The sequence below is a fragment of the Manis javanica genome, chromosome 13 (assembly GCF_040802235.1).
Source record: "Manis javanica isolate MJ-LG chromosome 13, MJ_LKY, whole genome shotgun sequence".
NCBI lineage: Eukaryota > Metazoa > Chordata > Mammalia > Pholidota > Manidae > Manis > Manis javanica.
In genome coordinates this window covers 56,811,948-56,836,813 of record NC_133168.1, presented here as the reverse complement: position 1 = coordinate 56,836,813, position 24,866 = coordinate 56,811,948, and the positions used below count along the sequence as shown (strand labels likewise).

The 24,866-nt window shown below is 44.5% G+C and overlaps 1 protein-coding gene across 3 annotated transcripts in view; it reads right to left on the bottom strand.

The window, feature by feature from the left end:
- ARFGEF3 (ARFGEF family member 3) overlaps positions 1-23,821 on the bottom strand; it is a 155,228-nt gene extending 131,407 nt beyond the window's left edge. For all 3 annotated transcript variants that reach the window (XM_036994810.2, XM_017665088.3, XM_036994813.2), the window contains exons 1-2: positions 23,559-23,821; positions 14,738-14,789 (exon numbers count right to left, since the gene is read on the bottom strand). In XM_036994810.2, the coding sequence (XP_036850705.2) occupies positions 14,738-14,789; positions 23,559-23,643 (137 nt within the window). In that variant the 5' untranslated portion in view covers positions 23,644-23,821. The remainder of the gene's footprint in view (positions 1-14,737; positions 14,790-23,558) is intronic.
- Between the last annotated feature and the right edge of the window lie 1,045 nt (positions 23,822-24,866).

Below are 24,866 nucleotides of genomic sequence, written 5' to 3'. Positions count from 1 at the left end.
GAAAGAAACTGATGCCTTGTTATATTTTGAAGTTACAGCCTTTGTCCCCTGCTAAAATTCTCTCCAGGTAGGCATCAAAAATCGCTTTCAGCCATCCATGTGTAGAGACCACTCCCTGTAAGCAATTCATTTTGGCAACAAGCAGCAGAGAACAATGATGCAAAATTTTATATTCCCATAAACAGCAACTTCTCCCAGAGGTACTATGTCTGTGGTGTTTCAACTACTGAACATCCCAACAGATTCTGCCTTATAAGCACTTTTCAAAAATTAGGCCTTGGGTGAAAGCCAAAATGGTTGGTTTGCTTCCTTATTAGCTATCCGCTACAACATATTATAGACTATGCATCCCTCTCCCAGCCTGTAGAGTCAGCTGAGTACATCAATCTGCCACTCGATAGCCTCAGGTCTGGCACTATCTGACTTGATGACAAGACTGTTTCTCTGGATAAATTTACAGGCTGCATTTGTGTTTGGGCATGACAGTTACCCTTCAGCCTGTTTTAAATTGCCTTAGAAACCAGTCACCCTGAAGGCAGTTGCATTTGTAACAGTGCCTCAACAACGCCTACTTTATTCCACTAAGGTAGCATCAGATCCATTATACAGTAACCACCTGACCTCCCCAAATGAAACATGTACTGGGAGAAAAACACGTGTGCTCAGCATTTTATGTACAGAAGAGAAAAAACAGCAGCAGACTGTGTTTTTAGTGAAGGGGTTAAAGATCAAGACAGTAAAACTAGGAGAGCAAAGCCGCTGGACAACAATCTCAGCCCCGGGTGTGAAAATGGGCCTGTGCTCTGTCTGGACCAGAGGGCTGTCAATATCCTCCTCCCCGTGGGTGCTACAATAAGTTGGCCTAGTGTGACTGTTCTTGGCATTCATAACCACCAGAGATGACAAAGAACAGAGGCAACACGGCCATTTGTAGGAGGCTTGGCTGAAAATGCCCTAAATCCATACAGGGGCCGTAGTGAGTTTGCCTAAGTTCATATATGGGTACCCACAAAAATCAGTGAGAACAAGCCAAGATCCTGCAGACTGATAAATATTTTCACATGGAAGAAAGGGAAATTTGTCAATACATTTATCAAGTACTCAAGAAGTTTAAATGCTATAGCTGTTAATCTGCTATAATTATTTATTTTTATTGAAAAAATCTCACTACATAGACGTCTAGGCAATGAAATCTGTTAAAAGAATTCTCCCGACCTGGAGATCTGTGGTTTCATTTTGGCCAACAAACACAGGCTATAACCCTGGGTGTGCTACTTAGCTCTCTCTGGACCATAGGTGTCTCTCCTTCTATAAGGTAAAGGAAGGACCCCCTCTCATTTTCTACTCTAATATACTGGGAGAGTTCCCAAAACTGTAGAAAACAGAGAGGAATTGACTCTTCCACCTAAACACTATTCCAGCTGCACTGATGCCTTGTTACTATGGTGACTTGACACACTATTCACATCACAGTGTTTTTCCCAATGTGGCAAAAGACACCGAGGCACTCTCAGTTCCAGCCCAGGAAGGTAGGAACATGCTGAGCAGGATCAAAATGACCAGGAATCCTGCTGCTGAAAGATGGGGTCAAATCCACCTGGGAAATAAATGAGCACATGTAAGTTTATGAGCACTTACTCATCGCTGCTCCCCATAGCCACACTAGGTGGCTGTCCTCTCTCCCTGGGGACACAGAGGGACCCAGTATCATTATGTGAGCTGGGCTCTACACGCAGTTGTCCCTGGAAAGCTAGGGCCATCCTGGCTGGGATGCCATGGCGGCTGAGCCTGCCCAACTGAAAGCCCAGGGTATCTGAGCAGGGAGCCCCCCTGCTCTGCTTTAAGCATGAAAGGAATAAGGGAAAAAAAATCACTCTATCACAGAAAGCAGTGGACTCTGTTCAAAGAATTTCCCCAACCTGGAGATCTGTGGTTTCATTCTGGCCAAGAACTGTAGGGTATAGTCCTGGGTGTGTTACTTAGCTCTCTTCAGAGAGCGTCATTTCTATTCACAAGACAGTAGGAAGATTCTGCCCTTCCTAGGCTCCTTCAAAAGGATGGGAAGGATAAGCTGAGTGGGGATATGAAAGAGCTTTGGATGCAAACACCTTACAGAACCGTAAGAGAGGCACAGGGAGAAGAGCAGCTGAATGAGCCCTATTCTTTTGTCCTGGGTTAGACACTTGTGTTCTCTCAGAAGCCTCTGCTGTCTTCTCTGCAAAGATGGGGACATCACTATCACGTCTTCAAATCCTAATGGTCTCTACTGCTCTGACATGTGTAGCTGGCAGTCTTAGCAGTCTTCTTCTCAACAAGATTCCGACTTGGCTTGGGCTGTCACTGGGGTCAGCCCTAAGTGACGGATTAAGATAGGTCTAGGTCTTTCCTGAAAATCCTGATTTTCCAGCCTCCTGTGTGGTTCTAGAAAAACTTGTGCTTTTCTGATAAAAAGGACCAGATCTATTTAGCCGACACTGCCCTTCTGCCTTTTGTCTTTCTGCCTTCTGTCTTGGACAGCGATGTGAAGACTTGAACTGCAATAGCCATTTTGTGGTATAAAGAGCCAAATATAATGGAGAGCAAACAGAACCCTGGACAGTACTGAGAGCCTACCTCCAGATTGTCTATTATACAAGGAAAATAGGCTCTATTTCACTTAAATCAATGTGAATTAGGCTTTCGGTACTTGCTGCTGAATGCATTCCTAACTTACATGCTCTGTTAAAGCCTATCTTGAGACAAGAGTCAATGTACAAGTAATCACAGACGTGCCTTCTATCCCAATAACTTCCCAAAGGTGACAGAGGAATTGAAGGAATACACAGGCACAATATGTTAGGATAATTCCCATCCTAACATATCTAAAGGACAGGTATTCCACAATTATGCACTGAAGACATAGACTCCATTATTTAAAAGAACAATTTTCAAGTCAGACCTGTATTTGATTCTCTATCATACATTAGCTGTGTGACTTCAAGCAAATGATTTTACCCCTCCAGCCCCAGTTTTCTTATCATTAAAAGACAGATTATATTAGTAGAGTTATTGTATTAACTGTAAAATTTAATGAGATAATGCATAAAGTCACTAGTCCAATTCCTGGCATGTATCAATGTTCCATAATGTGTAGCCTTCAGTACTGTGGGGCAGGCACATTACCCCAGGGACCCTGGACATAAACATGATGGAGTTTAGAGTCTAGCTCAGGGAGCACATGAGTAAAAGTTATTTCTGGCAGTGGGACAAGGCTACAGCGTGGACATGTGCACCCAAGGTGTGGGAGAGATCACCAGAGCCCCATCTCCAGGTGCCCACACCTTATAAATGAAATGCCTCAGCTCTACTCTCTGTTTCACCAGGGTTACCAAATACTTAATTTAGAATGTCCTTCTCCTCATCCTACAGAAGAAATAGAAAGGACAACAAAATGCCCAAAAGGCAGCTATAAAAAAGAAAAGGAGCCCATCAGCCAATGTCCAGGTTTGTGATGGCTGCCACATTCACCAGGCTCGTCTTCCTGTCTGGGCCCTAGGTTCCCACGGATTCCTTTAAAGAGGCTGTGTCAGCAAGGGTGTTTTCGGCTGTGAGCAACCAGAAATCCAACTCCCTGAGAGGCTTCCCCAAGGGGGCAGGTTGGTTCCCAGGTTAGGGAAGTTGGTCTAACGACACAACTAAGAACCTAGGTTCTTTCCATTGCTCTGCTGACCTGCCCTGTGTGTGTCAGTCCCCTGGCTGGCTCCCCTTGCAGCTGCAAACAGAGCTGTAGGCACTCCAAGCATCATTTGAATGTGGTAAGTTTCAGAGGGAGAAAGGACTTCACCTTCACGAGGCTGAAGTGAGAGGCACCCCTCTCACGTCCCCTTCCGATACATCTGCTGCAGGACATGTCCATGGCCAAACCAGACTGTCAACGCCTGCTAAGGGTGGGCTCCTCTGGAGCACAGGGCTGATAATAAAGGTAGATCCTTTCACCAGTCAGGTCCTGTTGGGGGCACTGGGTGTTTGGATGTTGGGAAGCCAACCAAAGGTCCCTGTTCCAGAGGAAAGGATGGAAGGCCCAGGGATTTACAAATGCCAACAGTTACCTCCTAAACTAAGAAAACCTCTGCATGTTTCTGCTAAAAATCCAAACCACACTGTTACCTTTAGGCAGGTGTGTGTTGCAGTATTACTGGAAATTTGGCTTCTTCCCCAGACCCCCAAAAGCCCATCAACAACCATCCTCATCATAGACTGCCACAAAAGAGGCCAGCTCAAAGAAATTTCTTGAGGCCATAAGTAAAAATGCAAGAGGAACGAACACTCTGGTAGAACAGCATTACATTCTAGTCCCCTTATTTCAGATGCCAGAATTTAAAATAAACATTTCAGTTTTAAAAGTGGAAAGGGTCTTGAGACAAAAAGTCTGAGAGCTTCTGCATTCATGGGACAGATGAATGGGTAATGAAAATGTGGCACACACGTGTGTCCAAGAATATTATTCAGCCTTAAAGAAGGATATCCTGCCATTTATGACAACATAGATGTACCTTGAGGACATTATGCTAATGCAATAAGTCAGACAGAGAAAGACAATGCTGTATGATCTTACTTAAAAGTTCTTACCACATACACACAAAATGAGTATGTGAGGTGATGGATATTAACTAACCTTACTGTGGAAATGATTTCACTATATATATATATATATATATATATATATCAAGTCATCATGATGTACACCTTAAACTTACACAAGGTTATGTCAGTGTCTCAGAAAAGCCAGAAAAAAAATACATGTAAGTAACACAAAGGGACTTGAGCCAAGCCCCGTGGGCTGGAAGCTTCTCTCCTGCTCTAATGCTGAGGAGATATACAGGACAGAGGAGGTAAAACAAAGGCTCTCATCCTGGACAGGAGGCAGCATGCGAGCATGCTGAGCCCTTGCAGCAGAGACCGAGTCCATCTCCATGGCCTGCAATGGTGTCTCCAGATCTGCCTCCTCACTGGTTGGTCAATAATCACACTGGGAAAAGAAGACCCCTCACCACTTTCAGGGTCCATTTCTGTTCATAGAAGCTGACAGGCAACATGGCTAATTCAGGGTCCCAGTGGTCACCCAAGGGAGAACCAGGACTGGGTATCACCATTACCCGCTCCCCTGCCCCTCCACCACTGGTGTGCTCTTGGACAGGAGTTCACCTTGTTCCCCACCGTGTTCCCGGCATTCGGAACACTGCATGCCTGGCTCTGACTCCAAGCCCAGCACACCTGTACTCCCTGCCACCGCCTCTTCTACCAGAGCCCAGAAACCCCTCGCGCTGTCCTCCTTCCTTTCACAGCTCCACACCTGCGATTGAGATGTCGGCATTCAAGACTGAGAACTGCAAGGCAATCATCACAAACAAATATTTATAAAGGCGGCTGCTGTGCTGGGTTGCTCTGGCGCACCCTCCTTAAACTAACAATCGGTTGCTTTCTTAATCAAATATCCCATTGACTTTACATTTCATCTATGTTTTTATTATCTCTGAAATACACGAACACTTTCCTCCCCGTTTCAGCAAATGTCACTGTTAATGGCCTTGTCTTCCATATCCAGATTTATTGCAGAGTAGGAGTTAAGATCTTGCAGGGTGGATACAGCAGTCGTCCTAGCTCAACCTGGGTGCCCTTTCCCCAACAAAGCACAGATGGACACAGTTTCCCAGTTTCTTCTCTACCAACGGGTCTCTGAAATAAGCATACAAAACCCCTTTTGTCTTTGCAGGGTTTTTGTCCCAGCTGGCAAAAACAGAAAAACAAAATGGCACTTACTAAGTAAAGAAAGCAATGGGGAAGTTACAGTTTCAGGGGAAAAAATGCCTTTGAAATACACAGTTCTTTCTGGACTTCATTTAATTAAAAATTAGCCCAGGTCTGCTGCCACTCTGAATGTGATCTATTCTAGATGCATTCCTTTTGTTTAGGCCTAAAATAGAGCCCTACACTAAATCTGTGCTGGGTAATCCTGCCGGTTCGCTCATCTTAAACCTCTCTAAAGGAACCACCCTAGCTGCTCTCGGCTTCTTCTCTCAATCAAGTGAGCAGAAGCTCAGAGAGGTAAGGTTAGTTAATTACATAATTACTCAGGCTTCCCCCGTGGGTGCTCAGATCAATTCCAGACTAGAGCCTCTTTTATCTTAAGGTCTCCTTCCGCCTTACAGAGAGGAAAAGTCAATTTAGGTTATTTCCTGGCAAAGTCACGTATACACACTAATCTCAATAGCTCTAATAATTCATGGCTCTCTCCTTCAACTGAACATAGGACATCCCCTCTTTTAAAAGCTCTGGCTCCTTGGAAATTGCTTTCAAAGTGGTTTCAACATGGCATTCTTATCCCTACTCCTATATTAGAAAGTTGCACTCATGAATGAGCAGTGGCTAAACATAGCAGATTTCCCAAGAGTTTTCTTCAATAATGGTGCTTCAGCAAGTAATTTACTGCCTGAAATTTAGTTATTACATATCTCAGCTTTTCACATAAATTACAGGTAAGAAAAAACAAACCTCTGTATTAAATCAATAATAGGAGAGGTAATACCCCATAATGGGTTAAGCCAGTAAACTCTGAAGTCCAGGAGTCTTGACTCAGCCCCAGGCTGGCTTGAAAAGTCTGGCTGGCTACATAACCTCTCCGCTGCCTCACAGAAGAGCTGTCAGGATTGAGACCCGCAAGTATAGCAGCTAGCAGGGTCCCTGGCACCTAGCAATGACTTTTTAAATGTTAATTATGAGTCCCAAGTTTAGCCAAAGAATATGAATCATTAGGGTTAAGCATGCTAAAAAGCATCATATTAACAGAGTACTGGATTATAAAATAGGGTAAAGGAGGTTGTCTGTGTCAATTTATTGGACTTGAAAAAGATACACCAGGGCAGTGTGTGGTTATATAATCCACTGATTATACATCAACCACACATAAATATGCACTGAAATAAAAACATGCTAAACATATGAAATATTTAATAAAGACATCCAAAGAAACTAAATGTGATTCTAGTCTTCACACTATACCTTTCCCAGTAGAAAAGTTCTAAAGGGTGAAAACGAGAGATACAAACACCTCACTGAACCATTTACATCACTGAATCAATGCACCCAGGTCCCTAACCACCTCTTGAAATACACTTTTATAAGCCATCAATATAAATAATTTCTCAGAGGCATGCTTTGAAATGAAATCAGGAAATTTGGACCTAAACTGCCTGGAAGACACAGTTTAATTATGAATAACATGCACAGGATAACCCACACAGCAAAGGACAAAGAGGACTAAGAAAAAAAATCATGATGGGGCTGTTACACTTTTTCAAAATGGAATTATGTTTCCAACACTTCTCTTTAAAGCCAAGTGCTATGAAATAAAGAAAACAACTCCTTGTCACAAAGGTGAGCAGCCATGACTGTTTTTTGAACATGAAAAACATCTCATTCACATCCCAAAATGTCCCTCAAGCCCAGTATTGCCTAAATCCTAGCTTGGGTGGGTTATGCACTTCTTTAATTGTCTGTATGTAAAAGTACTTTTAGGTCTGGGCCTATTAACAAGGAGCAGCTTTATAATTGGGAACTAATTGCAGGTCTTTCTTATCAAAAGAATAGAAAACAAACACCATTAGGATTAGTTTACCAGGCTGGCAGATAACACATTGGCAGAACAAGCTGTTTGTAAGTTAGAAAATAATACAGTGTTGTGACTTACGCTGGGTTGAAGGGTAACAGGAATACCCTGTCTTCCACAGCAGCAGAGAAAGGAAAAAGAGAAACTATATCTTCAGGGCACCTTGATTTTTAACACAGCTTTCAGCATCCCCACTGCTAAAGGCTTCTTCACTTTCCATGTCCTCCACGCAGATGAGTTTTGGTGGCCAACACACAGAAATGTCGTTCTGCTCACTTGTCTAGGGAAAGCATGATCTCAGGGGCTGGAACAGTTCGGGTTGACTCTAGGGCAAGTCTTTGTTTATTTAAATGGTCCCCACTAGCCCCCAGTAAGGTTGACAATATCTTCCTCCGTATGTCCTTTAATGGCTTACTGTGATCAAGAATTCTCAAAGACTGAAAATGAGCCAGGCTTAGACTAATGCAAGTGTCTGAAACCTATTCTTTTTTTTCCCCTATTGCAGAACCAGCCAAAGATCAACAGAGCCAAAATTGACTTATGTTTGCATGCCTCTGCAAAGAGAGGTCAGCTGTAGTCAGGAGGAAAGGCAGATACCAAGAAGAGATGAGACTTCAAGATGAATTTAAATCCAGGGAAAGCACAGATGTTTACAGTTCACCTGGAATAATGTGGCAGCCTCATTAGAAGCACCTGGCCTGCACTTAGGCTAACAGCCTCCCTTCAGGAAGCACAAGTTGGAGAATTCTACACTAACATCCTTTGCTTCCTCCTCCTGACAGTAAAAGGTCGCAAGGGGAGCCCAACACTTCCCCATCAGACGAGAAATGTAGGAACAATGATGAGATAAAAACTGCCTGCCAAAAACTGCTATTGTGATTTTTGCCATCCTCATCCATTTAAAATTCCTTCCCAGTTGCTGTGGATATGTTATTTCTTCAGTTGAAAAACAAAAAATGTGCTCATCCTATAGAAGTTGCTTTGGAGTTCAAAGCATTGAACTAAAAGCACTAAAACAGACAAAATAGCAAAAAAATCAGTTAAAGTAAAACCATACAAAGAAGGGAAGCTATTTTGGTAGGTTCTCTCCAAGCCTAGATATTGATGAATGTGCTCCCATCCTTCATGAAAGAGCAGTAGATCCCCAAATCAAGACAAGGAAGAAAATGTCAGCCTCTGAGCTGGAAGTATATGGAACAGACAGACGAAATGAAGCAGAGGGCTGGGCAGAGGCTCAGACAGGGTGGGGACAGGAGGAGGGTGGGGAGCACATACCCTTAAGGACAAATGGGAAGAACAGTTGTTGGGATTCTCCTGGGAAATACAACTGGCAAGGGGAATGTAATTAGGTTGAGGATGGCTCTGGAAAATCACAGACAAGGTGAGTGACAAGGCAGCTGGGCCACGGCTGGAGTAATGCCTGGGACTCTCCCACAGGGGCACTAAGACAGGCCTACTAGAGGTCTGTTGCCAATGGCTGCCCTTTAACAAGACAGCTCAACGTTCCCTTGACTGTTTTATCTCATCTGTACCAGTCCTGCTATAAGTAACCTGGACTAAGAGAAAAGGAAAAGCCTGGATTGGAGCAGGATAGGAGTGGGGGTGAGACAGGGCAGGCAGGTATGCCACACGCTCTTCACAGAACCTAGTGAGAGCTGAAAGCCTCATATATTCAGTTATTGGACATAGGACATTAATCAGTGTACCAGTGGCTACCACCAACTCCCCACCCTGATACTGTTAGGCTAGTGAGGGATTTGGCTGAGACAAGAGTGAGGGATTCAGGTCTGTTCTAGCTGAGGTCAATGGACTGGGTATTGGGTTTCTGGGTCTCCTCTTTGGGACCTCCCTTTTAGTCAATGAGATATTAGAAATATTGCCAAAGTTGAGATTCCATTTCAGCACGGATTCTTTCAAATACTGTTTTCTAAGAACCTAGGAGATGAGGGCACATGTCCCCTGGGGTGTGCAATGCAGTCTGGAGGGGCAGCGTCAGCCTATAAACATTTACAGGGCACTGAACAAGGGAATGAAAAGATGAGTAATGTATATATGTGAACTTCTTGAGGCAAGGGACTAAGAACAGAACCCCTGAACAGCTACATACCTGACCAATAAGCACCATGAGAAAATGGTGTGAAATATGGTGAGGGCAAAAAGGAGAGAAGAGTAACTTCTACCAACCAGAGCTTGGCCTCAAGGATAAGTAGGATAAGGAAGTGAGAAAGGCTGCCTGTTATAGGACACAGAGTAGACAACTGTGAGGAAGAAAGCAGCTCAGAAAATGTCCCCCTAGCAGTACAGTGCCCACATCTAGGGAGCTTTGGATTGCTCACCAAACACCTCAGAGCTGTTGTTTTGGCTAGTGCTTTGGCATGCAGGAGGACAACTTACAAGAAGCAGGCTCTATCGCAACTTACGAGATGAGCCCAGGAAGGAGGAGGGATGGGGCTGGGCAATGTCTTCAGGAGAGCCCTAATGCACGTGGGAGAGGTGATCCTGGGAGTGGGGGGGGGGGGGTGGATAAAATGAAGGTTCCTATGGCCAGGATCCTCACCTGAACCTAAACTACTTGAATGATGTAACTGGCCTGCTGCTTGACTACTGCTTCCATACCCATAGGCAATAAGCTATTATTGACTGAGTCACTATATAAAGAGCTCTGCCCAGTGCTCTGGCAGAAGCAGAAATGGAGGATTGCAGACTTGCAGACTGTTGGATGCAGATGTAATTCTAGTGCTTGACCTGTTGCCGGGAGAACAAGCTGGGTAATATACCCTTCCACCCCAGAAACATTCCATTGTCATTCATCAGTCTCACTGAATCCACAGTGAACTTGCATGGGGTTGAAACCCATTGGCAAGACAGGGGTCTTACTAAACATGGCTTTGGTCATGGAAAAGAGCTTGTTTCCCTGATGGCAGATACCATGGAGGTTCCACTCAAATCAGGACAGAAACCAAGATGCTTAGCTGTCTTGCCAATGGGTTTCAGCCCCAGGTAAGGGCTGGGAGGTGGAGAGAGTTTCACATAACTACCTAATAACAAATTCAGAACTGTTCCACAGGATGGGTTCCTTGGACCTCTCTCCACCCCTGATACTGACTCTCACTGGGCGCTCTGCTTGAATTCCTATCCCGGTTGCGAACGCTCTCATCATATCAGCAATGACAGCGAGCATTTGTTCAATGAAAGAGCCTGGGGCAGAAACAAGCAATGCCTCTGTCTGCCCCTTAATTCCATCTAAAACATTTTATTGTGGGTTTCTCCCCTACAAGGCCCTATGCATGACTGAATTCAGTCACCAGAGTCACTGAAATCATTCATGTGACACCTGAACAACTGTATAAGTGTGTATAAGAAATCCTCAGTGCAAGCAATGGCAAAAGAAAATATAATAGTATGACAATAGGTCTCTCAAGGCTTCGATTAGCTTCCAATATACTGATGTACACAACTGATCAAAACAATATTAGCAGCTATCAGAATGTTAACATATTTGACATGAAAAGCAATCAACGGCAAGAGAAAAAAGAAAAGCAGTACAGCAAAAGTATTTGAAATTTGAATTATTCCCTATTGCCCTTTCCAAAACCTGTAATAACAAAATATCTGCAAATAATCATTTGTAGGTGATTATGTAACAGAAATGGAAACTGAATCTGAATATAAAATAAGGAGAATACAAGAAATAGTTTTTGAATCTGGTTTCTTTCTCACATATTAAATATAAGCATAAAATAAGCATATAAAAGTAAATATAATTGAAAAAATTACTACATCTAAATTCTTATGAGCAAATATTTACAGTAGCTAGCTTTTTATGAGCAGGTGCTCAAACAACAGATGTCATTTTAAACATAACGACTGGACAAAGTGCTCTCTGGGTTTAAAAATGCCTGGAAAATGGATCAAAGGATTAAAGGAAGATTGATTCACAAGAAAGGGAAAAAAGCCCATTATGGTGTATCTCCTCATTATATCACTTCCCTAATAATAAAGGGAAACAGTAAATTAGACTAATATTGATTAAATAACTCTTTTTGTTCTAATTATGGCTTCTTCCCATACCCTAAAAGAGGCTTTACAAGGCTCCCAACAATTGTGAACCATAGTCAAACTGAAACCTCCTTATATGTATAAAATTCGACAATAAATTTACATTTGCTGCCATATAACAGTGTTTGCCAGCTATGTATGTCTTCATTCTCCTCCCTCTGAATATAAAACCTTTGAGCGCAAGGCTCACATCTGCTATGTCTCACTCGTATGGTTCAGTTCTCTGTACAAGAATGCTGACAGACCTTACTCACACCTGGAATACAAGAATGCATAATCTCTTAATATACAAGGATGCATCACCAGCTATTTATCACTGGGATAAACAGTCCGAATTAAATTCTAATAATGGTGAAGATTTATAAAGACACCTATATACATTCATTCACAGTTCCTCCTTTGGCATTCCTCCCACCAATTTTGTGCCTACCCCCTGTGGGCTGTACAAGGTGGCAGACTGGCACTGGGGTAAATCTCAAGGCCATGGAGGAAAGTAAAGCTACATGGCTAAAGAGGGACCAAACATGTTTAGGCCCTTAACACTGTATTTTCTCCAACTCATCTGGCCACAAATGCGCAACAAGAGCTGGAAAATACGGGGGTTTTTTTGATGAACATTCCCAACCACTGGGCCAGAAACCTCTGCTGGTATCACGGTCACCTTCTTGCCCCACCACTAAGGGCAGGACTTTTATCATACCCAGAACCACGGAAAGCCCTGGGGTAAGGTTCAACAACTCTCTGGACTTGGAAATGACCTTCAGAGCAGTGTCAAACTTTAATGCTCAAATACACACTAAGAAAACTTAAAAATTCTGTTTTTCCCATATTTTAAGTTGACATTTAAATTTCTTCATTAAAATCTTAACTGCAAAGGCTATAATTCTGGCATATTGGAATTTTTTAAATTTTAAGTTAAAACTTATCACTAACATAAATGTATCTAAATGATGTCTACCTACCACACCAATTTGAAAAGCACCTTCAGCCATCAAAAAAGTATATGAGCAAATTTTATAACAGTAAAAACTGCTGCATTTTCTTCCTTTCTCCTTGAATTTGTATTTCCATTCCACTTCCCTAAAGAATTTTCTCTTAATATGTTGTAATGCTTGTGAGGCTTTTATTAATTTCCTAATTCTATTTTTCTATCACAAAAAAATGTGCATAAAGTGCTTTTTAAAAACTTTCCTGTGGCCATAAGGCTTAAAAATGTTCAATTTTCTTCTGGTTTGAGGTATCATTACTAATGCACACAACTGATGCAAACATTAGTAATTATTTATAAGAATGTTAATATAGTTAACATGGGAAGTACAATTTTGTTGGAAATGCATTTCTAAAGACATGGATAGGGCCTGTTTATTTTTCCCCTCAATTAGTTCATATACCTATAGCAATATTCCTTATTGCTATAATAAAGTGGGGTTTAACATCAATTTTTTTCATTTACATACATTTCAGCAGTAAGAAAACTTATTTACATAAATAAGGGAATGAAGCAGATTTATTATCAAAAACCCTTTTCATCTATTTTCTTATAACTAGATTAGGACCTCCCTGTTTTACTGAAAGCTAAAAAGAAAAAACAAACTTGCAAAAAAGATGTTTGCTCTGGTCATTATATTTATCCCCTTTACCAACACAGACGCCAATATTACCATAGTCCTTCTGCGTGGGAAGCGATTTTTGCATCCCAGAAAACACAGCACAGAGAGATCTGGGGTGGGAAGGGTAATCGCTGTGCTTTCCTTTGTCAGGAGGGAGAAGGGTGATGAAAGGTGAGGTACAAAAGGAGATGTGACAAATCAGTTTTAAGAAAGGGCACCTTTAGAAGCTGGAGGCCAGGAAATTATCTCCCTTAAACCATCCATGATTTTGTTTTTCTTCATTCTCCTTTGTGCACGGATGGATACCCCAGCTGAACACTGTAGGCAACAATATTGCTGCCAGATAGTCTATCCCTTTAGAAGCTTTACACACACCAAAGTACACTCAGTTTGATTAACACGTGAGTTCTCTAAGAGATATCAGCATGAAGCAGATACTATAGGAGAGGTAATAAATTTTTTTAAAAAGACAGAAACATAATTCTTGTTCGTTCTACTTGACAAGAGAGAAAATACCTAGTAAATCATAATGTCCTGACAACACAGAAACTATACTCAACAGAACACTGTAAGTTCAATATTTTTAATTATGTCAAAAAATCTGGAACCATCCAAATGCCTAGTAATAAGAAAACTATAAAATAAAATTATGTTATAGCAGCCATATAATGGAAGAATATGCAATTTTTTACTTTGAAGAACATAATTGACATTCAAAAATATTCTTATGATGATAACTACAAAAACAAGCAGGAAACAATCTTGTAAAAAATTCATATTTATTTGTAAAAATGTGTGTGTGGGCAAAACATATCTGTTCAGAAAATCTATTAAACTTGTTTTCAGTAATTATTCTCAGTGGTGTAACTATGGGCAACTTTCTTATTTGTTCTTTCCAAATTTCTTTCAAAAGGCATGTATTTCTCTCGTGACAGGGAAAGGGTGAAAAGTGAGAAGTGAGGAAAGTGGGGAAATAGGTTCACCGACTCCAGGCCGCTGCATGTGGCCACAGAGTTTGTGAGATGGTGTCCAGCCAAGGGGCTAGTAGAAGCTTAAATCCACTTGCTATGGGGCTGCTTTCCCCCAAAAGGGGTACCATTTCCCATCTGTAGTGGAAGATATTGTCCACCGTCCACATCCTCCCTTAAGTTTTGGTCATTTTTCTCCTTGACCAATTTTAACCTTTCACCCCTTACTTCAACAGCTGGTTCCTTTGGCTTACTTGACTTCATGCACTCCACAGACAGGTGGAAAGTAGTGCAGTCAGGTTCCCATAATGCTAACCTCGTGAGATATACCAATTCATGCGTGCAGAAAAGCCATCCATCAGCAAGTGAAATGCGGCAAGCCAAGGAGATTATTCAGGCCTTCAGGAAAACACAGTGGGCAGTGTTTACTTCTTATACAACTCCAGTCATCTTACCTCAGCAAGTGTGGAGGGATCTTGACAATGGTATCCACACCACCCAGGGTTTCTGAAAAGGAAAATTAGAAAGTTAAAAACAAATATGTAAAGACTGAGAATCCGCATTGTACATAAACTTCACTATTAGATTCTTTTTTCCCTGTGTCTTGTCAATGGGTTTCAGCCCCAGGCAAGTTCGCTATAGATTCGGTGAGGCTGAATAATGACAATGGAACGTTCTTGGAGTGAAAGGGTTCATACCCAACTTTATTCCCTTGGTGGCATTTCAAGCACTAGAATCATATCCACCTCAGAGCAAGTCTGCATGCAGCAAGCTAGTCTCTGCCTCTGAGCCTCTCTGTGCCCCACAGCCATCTCAGTCTCTCTCCTCAGCGCTGCCACCACTCCAGCCTCTGCTCTCCTGCACCCAAGCAGCCCAGAGCACTGGGCAGAGCTCTTTATATAGAGTCAGTAATAACGTATTGCCCACACATGTGCAGTGAGCAAGCCTACCAGGGTCAGGTGAGAATCCTGGCCTTAGGAACTTTGATTTTCTCACCCCTTAAATTCCTATAATTAGAAATTTGTCCATTCTTAATTATCTATATACAAGTCATCTGTACTTAAAAATCCTTCTCCCTTGATAGCCCCAGAAATTTCCTCAGAAAAGGTTAAAAATTAGGATGCACTTCCTTATAGAGACACTGTGATATAATGATTTATTAGAAATAGATATGTTATATTTGGTCTTCATTTCCAGTTCCTGAAAAAGCATCAGAACCATAAAGGTTAAATGGGTGTTGTTATTAATGAAGGTGACTCTGGACTCCACCCAAGGTCAGAGTTTGGTGGCCGAAGGGACCAGCCATGTGATTAGAGGGTTGGAACTTCCTGTCCCCGCACCTCTGGAGAGGGGAGGGGCTGGAGGTTGAATCAGCCAGTGGCCAATGACTGAGGCAATCATGACTAGGTAAGGAAGCCTCTATAAAAGCCCAAGTGAAGAGCTTTTCGGCTCCTCTTCCCTTTCCAGGGAGCTTCCATGCTTGGGGAATCAGAATGAAGTCAGGCCCCAAGCTCCAGGAGAACAGAATCTCCTTTGTTCAGGTCCTCACCCCCTGTCACTTCTTCATCTGCTTGTTGATTTGTATCCCATATCATATATCCTTTAATAAAATGGAAAATCTAAGCAAGTGTTTCCCTGAGTTCTGTCAGCTGCTCTGGCAAACTAATCAACCTAAGGAAGAGGGCATGGGAACCTATAATCTGTAGCCAGTTAGGCAGAAGTGCAGGTAACAGCCTGGGGGGGTCCAGCCCGAGTCTAGGGGAGTCAGGGCGTGGAGGGAAGTCTTGTGGGACTGAAGCCTCAGCCTGTGGAATCTGATGCTGTCTCCAGTTAGAGTGTCAGAACTGAGCTGAATTATTGGACCCCCTGCTGGTATCGGAGAACTGCTTGGTGTGTATGTGTAGAGGTGGAGGGTGGAGGGCATGTTGGAATTGGGTCCAGGAGCCCTAATTTAGACACAGAATGAAGAGTTAAATTCCTAACCTGAAGCAGAATGCCAACTTAATCAAGTTACAGTTAGCTAAAAAGCTACATTCTTGCAATAAAAATCGAGGAAAGGTATTTCCTTGAAAATACTGTCTCAGTATCCTTACACAGTAACTTGTGAGAGACTTTCAAGTTCACAAAGCACTTTATGCATCATCTTTATTCTCACACACATTTATGACATGGTAGATTACTTTTTAATCACACTATAGCTGGGGACACTGACTTGAAGGCTCAGCCCCAGATCTCCTTAATCCAACCTGGAGGTTTAACCTTTTACCATTGTTGTGGGTTATTTACCCTACTGCTATCTCCCATTGTAGTGGTAATTAAACAGTCACTATTTGCTTCCCCTAAAAAACCTGTTCTATCTCAGTAGCTTTAACTAGTCTGCACCCACTTCTAGTGTGGCAGGGGTGGTAGTGGGCTTCTGACCAATCGGCTATAGGTTGAAAGCTCCAAAGACCCCCCTCCCTGCGTTTGATTAATTTGCTAGACCAGCTCACAGAACTCAGAGAAACATTTTATTTGCTAGATTACCAGTTTATTCTAAAAGGATGTAACTCAGGAATGGCCAGATGGACGAGATGCATAGGGCAAGGTATGGGGAAAAGGCACAGAGCTTCTGTGCCCTCTGAGCATGCCACTCTCCTCAAACCCCCCCATGTTCTCACCAACTCGCCCTCTGAACCCCATCCTTTGGGGTTTTTTTTTTATGGAGGCTTCATAACAGAGACACAATTGATTAAATAATTGGCCACTGGCCATTGTGTCAACCTGCAGCCTCTGTCCCCTCCATGGAGGTTGGGCGTGGGAATGAAAGTTCCAACCCTCTAATCTCACCGTGGGTTCTGCTGGCTCCCAGCCCCACCCTTAGAGGTGGCCCAAAGTCATTTCATTAGCATAAAAAAGACTAAAGGCTCTCTTCACTTAGGAAACTCCAAGAGTTTTAGGAGTTCTGTGCCAGGAACACGGACAAAGACCAAATATGTATTTCTTATTAGAAATCCCAGTAACACAAACTCCAACTTGTCTTACTTTTTCAGCTCAAACTGTGTGTTAAAAATTCTCTCTTCACTGCTTAGAGTCAACAAGCCCTGTCATTTTCATGGTTGGGGAAGGAGAAACATCTCTCCCAACTCTGCTAAGAGATATGAGGGAAAAATGGACACCAAATGTGTCCCTGAGACTCAGGGGTAAGAACAGGTCAAAACATGACAACAGAACCTGAGCCTCTCGCGCCAGTGGGGCCAAATGGGATGTGAGCAAGACAATCCATAAACAGAGAGATGGGATCAGTGGGGTCAGTGGTGCTGTGGCCACAAGGCTGCAGGAGGAAGTGCAAGAACTGAGGTCAGGCCTAAGATGACACAGGATTGCAGGAACGCAAAGCCCTGAGTTGCAGGTGCGGGGAGCAGCTCAAAGTCCCGGCAGTAAGCAGGGCAGGACCAGTGCCCTGGACAACTTGATGCTACTCCCCAAGGGGAGGTTCTGACACTGAACAACCAAATCTTTGCAGTTTTCCTCATCAGATAAAGGGGTTTACAGTCAACTCAAGATGTGCAACAGTGCCCGACTCTACAGATGCTAAGAAAGAGCTAGAAAAAAGGGAAAAGTGTAAGGGAAGTCACAGAGCAGCCACAGTGAGTCTGTGTCATTGAAGTGAAGACACTGAGTAGGTAGCTGTGACAATAGAAAAGGACCTGGCCCTGTTCAATGTTTCATAATGATCTGCAAGCCGTTATGGCCTATTGGGTTTTGAAATGTCTTGTGAAATCAATCTGATTGGGTCTGTCCCCTGTGTCTTTACCAAACAGTTTTATTTCATCCCTGGTGTTGCTTATTTGATGACTGAGGCTGTAAACATTTTCATTTGTTTTTATTAATCACTTGGCTGAGGCGGTGTATCAGCCATCAGGAGCACGGCCTCTGGAGTTAGCCTTCTTGGTGATAATCTTGGCTTCAGAATTAGCAGCTGTGTGAGTTTTAGGTTTTAAAGACCCCTCCCCACCTCTTTTCGGGACAGCCAGGCTGAAGATTCTTTCTTCAGGGCTGTCTCTTCTGCTCGAGCACAAGTCCCATTAAAGCCTTGTCCAAGCCAAAGGCAGATGTTAAGTCTTCTAGCATGCAGAACTCCAGGACCCTAGGTTTGGGTGTCAGAGCCCGGTGTAGACTAGAGATATGAATGCCAGCAGCACATTCTGAAGCTGCAGGTATGACCATGTGTCTTGCCAATGGGTTTCAGCCCTGGGTAAGTTTGCTATGGATTCAATGTGACCAAAGAAACTGACAGCAAAACGTTCTTGGGGTGAAAGGGATACACCCAACTTTATTTCTAGGTGGCAGGTCAGTCACTAAAATCCTGTTAATTCAGAGCGAGTCTTCATGCAGCAAGCCGGTCTCGTCCTCTGGGCCCCTCTGTCCACACAGCCATCCCACACAGCCATCCTCTGGGCCTCTGTCCTCAGCGCTGCCACTGCCACTGCTCCAGCCTCTGCTCTGCTCTGCTCTTCTGCAGCCTTGCAGCCGCCGTGTTGCATGCAGAGCACTGGGTGGAGCTCTTTATATAGAGTCAACAGCCATTTATTGCCCACAGGTGTGCAGTGAGCCAGTCAATCAGGGCCAGGTGAGAATCCTGACCACAAGAACTCTCATTTTATCCACACCATGTTCAACTCCAGTAAGGCTGGTCGGACGGCAAGAGACCTCAGGGCTAACTCTTGTGTATCTCAACATTTTGGGGAAGGCAGGAGGAAAGGAGCAGGAGCTGGGGCTGGCAAAGGAGACAGAGCAGCTCCAGAGGCATGATAGAAATTGGCAGGGTGTGGTCATGGGGGCAAGGGAAAGGGGGTTCCCGGTATGTTCAGTGTGGCTGGGGGGACCTGTAAGATGAGTGTGAGAACAGTCTGCCAGACTGAGGGCTGTGTTCATTCTTCATTGAGAACTGGTGGAATGAGAGAGGCAAAGTCAGATCAGGATAAATGAGTGAGCAGAAAGTAAGGACATGGGCACGGTCCTCAAAGATACTTCTGAAGTTTGACTGTGAAGGTGACTGTGGCTGGAAGAGAAGTGGGTGGGAAGATAGAAGGAATGGTGGTTGGACAGAATGTCTTTCCCTGCCTGGCATTCCAGCCTCTGATTTTCTTTCTCCTCTCCTCCATTTTCCAGATCCATTCTCTGAGTCCCTGATATATGTAAAATACTACAAGTTTCTACAATGACAGCACGGTACTTTCCAGTTCTATGCTCTATTGCGTCTTGCCACTCCCAGGCCACGAGCCTCCGGGACTGTCAGTTCTTAGAGGAACTATTGTTCTCAGGCTCCCACAAACTGACCCTTTCCCTATTCCTTTCCACTCCCTATTCAGGCCATTTCCTCCCTCACAAGAAAAATATCTAACGACCTGATTGTTTGAAATACAGGAAAGATACATATATATTCCTTGCCAACTATTATGTAGCCATTAGGAAAATCAATTTTCAGAGAAGTATTCATGAAAAAGTAGAAGAAAACAATAAAGTTAAAAAACAATAACAATCTAAAGCAAAACTGAAGGAACAAAACAGTAGCAGACTCACAGACTCCAAGAAGGGACTAGGGGTTACCAAAGGGAAGTGAGTGGGGAGGGTGGGGAGGGAGGGAGAAGGGGATTAAGGGGCATTGTGATTAGCACACATAATGTCACAGGGAAGGCAGTAAAGCACAGAGAAGACAAGTAATGACTCTGTAGCATCTTACTATGCTGATGCACAGTGACTGCAATGGGGTGTGTGGGGGGGGTACTTGATAATATGATTGAATGTAGTAACCACAATGTTGCTCATGTGAACCTTCATATGATTGTATATCAATGATACCCTAATAAAAAAATTATCAGGCATGCAAAAAAACACAATCTGCCAAATACAGAATCACCTTGCAGAAGGGAAATACTCCCAAACATGATGAGTGTTTTCTCTGGGTGCTGAGATTACAGGTTATTGCAATTTTTTCTTTATATTGTTTGAATATTTCTCAATATTCCAAAATGAATACACAAACTTTGATCACTAGAAAAAAAGGTGAATATCACTTGAAAACCAAACAAGTCATTAATGTGTTAATTTATTTATTGCACATCTGCCTGTCATATTGTAGGTGCAGAAACCATAAAGAAGCCAGAGTGGTAGTCCCTCAGCTCAGGAAGCTCCTGCCCACTCTGCTGACATTGGCTTTTGGTTGACTGGCATCCAATCCCCTGCCTTCTGAAGCATCACCTCAGTTTTGTTTTGAGAAAACCACCCTTCCCTGACTCTGGGATTTCAGGGGGCCTTGTAGCACAGGTCTAAGTCAGTCAGCCCACTTCCTTCCTTAGTGAGAGGACTGGTTCCGGGATACACATGACCCATCAGGACAAAGCCACAACATGTGACACCAGGACTGGAAGAGCCCCCCTCTCTTGAGATGAGCCAATGATGGGTCAAGTGGAAAATAGCCCTTTCCCCTGTGATGGCCTAAGTGTGGAGGTGACGCCTCTCTGTGACAGTCTTAGTGGGAGATGACTCCTCTTCTGTGATGCTCTAAATGTCATGGTGACCCCTGTTTCCTATAATGGTCTAAGTGGGCTGATGTCCTTTTCTCATGAGATTGGTCTATAGGTGATGATTCACCAGCCCAAAGCTGCGGAGACTCATTCAGCGCACATTAGTCACCACAAAAAAGCAAAGCATGCTCCTTAAAACTGCATACCTGAACCAAACTCAACCCACAGCTAGCCTTCAAAGGGATATTTAGTTAATAGAGTGAATAAATTTTATTTTGCTTAAGTTAGCTTAAATTAGTTGTTTTGGTCTCTTGAATCCAACATATTTCTCAGTTATCCTGCTCCTAGAAGAGCAGCTATGCACACAATCAGTCATAATCGAAAGTAGCAGGTCGTGAGGGGTAGGGCTCTGAACCCAGATGAGCAACTGATTTGACTGAGGAGCTCAAGGACTGTTTTCTTAGGTGAGTTGTTTTCCTACGTAAACAAAGAAAAACAGAATTCCTGGCAGAAGGACTAGATGAGCAAAGGCACAGAAGTGTATAGTGTACAGCATATTCAAGAAAGAACTGTAGTTACTGGAGATGGGGGTACCCTTGGTGGGGGAACAGTAAGAAGGAAGGAGGGGGCTAGTACACTTAAATCTATAATATTATAGGCATTGAAGAGTGCAAGTGTTTTATAGTTAAAAAAAATGGTGGAATAGTTGAATGTGGATTCAGGAGGGAGAGAGAACAGGGAACCATATCTTTATGCCTTTGTTTATGCTGTATTCTCCAACATGCCCATCGAACAAACTCCTTACGGGAGGAAGCATTTTATTCACCCTTACATCCCACTGCTCTGTACAGGGGTCTTAATAAATGTCTGCTAAATAAATAAGCAAAAAAGAGGAACCCAAAGCTCATCCATTCTTCGGTCGAATCCACTTCAAAAGCCCTACCGGCTCTCATCAATCCCCCCACCACACACACACACACTCTGGACCCCACATTATCACCTCTTCTTTGATCTGTTTTCCTGGCTTATTCATGCCAACCTTCAAAATGAATGCCCTGTGCTATTATTTAACTATTGCATATGCTTACATCTCCCGTTGGTAGCCAGAGAACAGTCACTGGGAAAGGAATCACATCTACTCCTACAGTCAGGCTGGACCTCAGACTCAACTCAAATCACTGACCTGCCTCCTCTCTGGGCTTCCCAGGTGGCATCAGGGACCTAAACTCAACAACACTGCAGTGTAACTTAACAAGACGTTCAGTATCAAAATTCAAACATTAAAACCACTAGGTTACTCCTCTTCTCCCTGTTATCTAAATCTACTTAACTTACAGCAAAATAGAGGAATGGCATGTTTAGAACACAACTGAGCCCTGCTTTATTATGTTACCCAGCCATCTGTGACCCTTCATTAGCAGAATCTCTAAATCACTCTGCTGAATGACAATGGAAATACAAAAATAGTACTGTGGCTTTAAGAGCCTGGCTGCTCACTTACATATCTGGTCCATTTTTCTTCAACAGTAAACAAAACGGTCAAGTTCTGGTTCTGCCTACCTGATACACTTCCTAGACAATATTCTAGAAAATCTTGTGATGACAGGCAGATGTAAAATAAAAATGATGTTGCTGTGATTGTACACTCACACACAAATATACAAGAATTCAGACCTTCTAAATATTAACTCTAAATGACTCTAAATAACTAAATACTACAGTCACCTAAAACACCATCAGAATTCTACATTCAGTAGAAAATCCTGTAATGGCACTTCTCGGTCTCTTTTCAGACTGCACCACACTACAGTGTCATGACAAGCACTGGCTGATTTTTGGTTGAGAGAGAAAGGGATTCAATTTTATTTTTTAATTGAATAGCAACTGAGGAATCACATGCATGCTTGGGCAAGGCCAGGGGCCCACAGAGCTGTCCTGGGTCTTCCTTTGCCTTTCCTTTTCGAGAAGCATCGCTGTCCCCCAAAGTATTCTCCTGATCTCTTTTCATTCCCATCCAGACAATTGTGATTGCCCAAATTCTTGACTAATTGAAGTATCTTTCAGTTCCCTCTGAGGTTGAGTTCTGCAACCCAGCTCTGGTGGGAAACACAAATTTGCTAACTGGAACTTGTTTCACTGCTTGAATAGCTCACAAATCTAAAATCCCACCCGTCTGAAGGGCAGATAACAAGAATTGCAGAGGTAACACAATCCCACCGATATGTTGTTATTTTTCACGTACAAGAACCGTGAAAGCTAATACTTAACAAGCTAGCTTCTATCAGGAAAATCAAATTAAATAAGCCCTTCCTCCCGGTTACACTCGCCAATGTTTCGAGATTGTGGTTGATGGTTCAACTCCCTCTTCCTCTCAGGCGCGTCGGAATCAGGCCCCAGGATTCGCACTAGCTGGTGGTCCAGACTAACTCGTGGATGGGTGACCGTCATCCAGCGGTGCTGGGGTCTGCGGAAGGGAGCCGCCCCGCGGGGAGGCCGGCGGGTGCCCGTTTAGGTTTGGGAGAAGATAGAGACCAGAGAGGAGGAGAATGGATGTCAGCGCCCGAACCCAAACCCTCATATTCTACATCAATTCACCGAGGCAACTCTCGCAACTGCGCGAAATGCCATCTGTAATAGCTGGCCAGCGAAAACCCCCACGCAGAGCGGCCGTGTCAGCCTCGGTCCGCGAGGCCCTCCGGCGGCGGCGAGCCAGGGGTGGGCGCCCAATCGGCCGGCAGGTGCCCGGCGCCCCGCTCCGTGCGCTTACCCAGGGCCCAGGTGCAGCTCTCTTTGATGGCTTTGTACTTGCTCCCGGACGCTTCCTTCTGCAGCTTCCTCAGGATCTCTTCCATCTTGACCTTAGCAGGGACCCGGCCGCCAGCAGCGAGAAGAGCGCGCGCGAGGCTCGGCAGGGGGACGCCGCTGCCTGGCCCTGGGCGCCTAGGCGGCCGCTGCGCTCGCCCCGATCCGGCCCCCGCGCGGCGGCTGATGAATCACGGCGGCTCCATGCCGCGGCCACGTCAGTCCCACCGCCCCGCCCCTCCCGGCGCCCCGCCCGCCCGGGTCAGGTGCGCTCCGCGCGCGCGACGGCGGCGGGAGGCCGCGACTCTGGCCCTGGCGCCGCGGCGGGTCCAGGAGCGCGAGCGGAAAGGTGGAGGCGGATGTCCTGAGCTGGCTCGCCGGCCGGGCGCTGGCCGGGCTCGGCAGGAGGCAGCGTCTGGTCTGCGGCGGGCGGGGAGGGGCCTCGCCGCTGTCCTCCCGGCGCCCCACCTTGCGGCGCGGCTCGCGGAGCCCTCTGCGCGCTGGGGCCTCGCCGTGAGATCGCGACTCAAGCTAATGACACGGCTCCTCTGGGCCATCCTGTTCGAGGCTCGGGCGCTACCTGGGAAGGGACGGTGACTCTGCCCAAAAGTACTGAGCGCTCCCTCGTGTTGGTTAATTTCCCCATTATACACACTAGGAAACAAAGCCCAGAGAGGCTGATACTTTCCAAACCACCGAGAACTGGACTCAAAACACGTCCTGGAATCCAAAACCCTTCTAAAAATTCTTTCCTCCTTTTCCCTCCCTCTCTTGAGCTGAATTGTTTTCCTCTGCAAAAAGGGGGCGCGCAGGGGCCCACGCCTCAGAGGCCCATCTAACGCGTGGGGGTGCGAGAGGGTGGCCGGGGACAGCTTCGCCGACGAAGAGCCCCTCGGCTGATCGTGGTTCGCAGACGTGCGCGGCCGGCAGGGGAGGCCGGGTGCGGAAGGCAGTGTGAGTCGGGGCCTCAAACCTTGAGGGAGCAACCCGTGCTTCAGAAACTTCCAAGTCCTGAGGACTTGGCATGGCTGTTGGAGAAACGAAGGAGAGGAAAGCAGGAATTTCACTCGAAATCTCATTTTCTCTGTTGGGACAGCCGCGATTGGGGGCTAAGAAAGGATTTTAAGCATATTCAATTTATTTTAGAAATGTAACTGTAGTGGTAGTGAGGAAGATACATTGCAGAGAAGGCTGACAGCTGGCAGAACAGTAAGAAGATTCTACAGGGATCGACAAATAAGGCCAATGGCAGGAGCAAAGGAGCAGAGGAAAA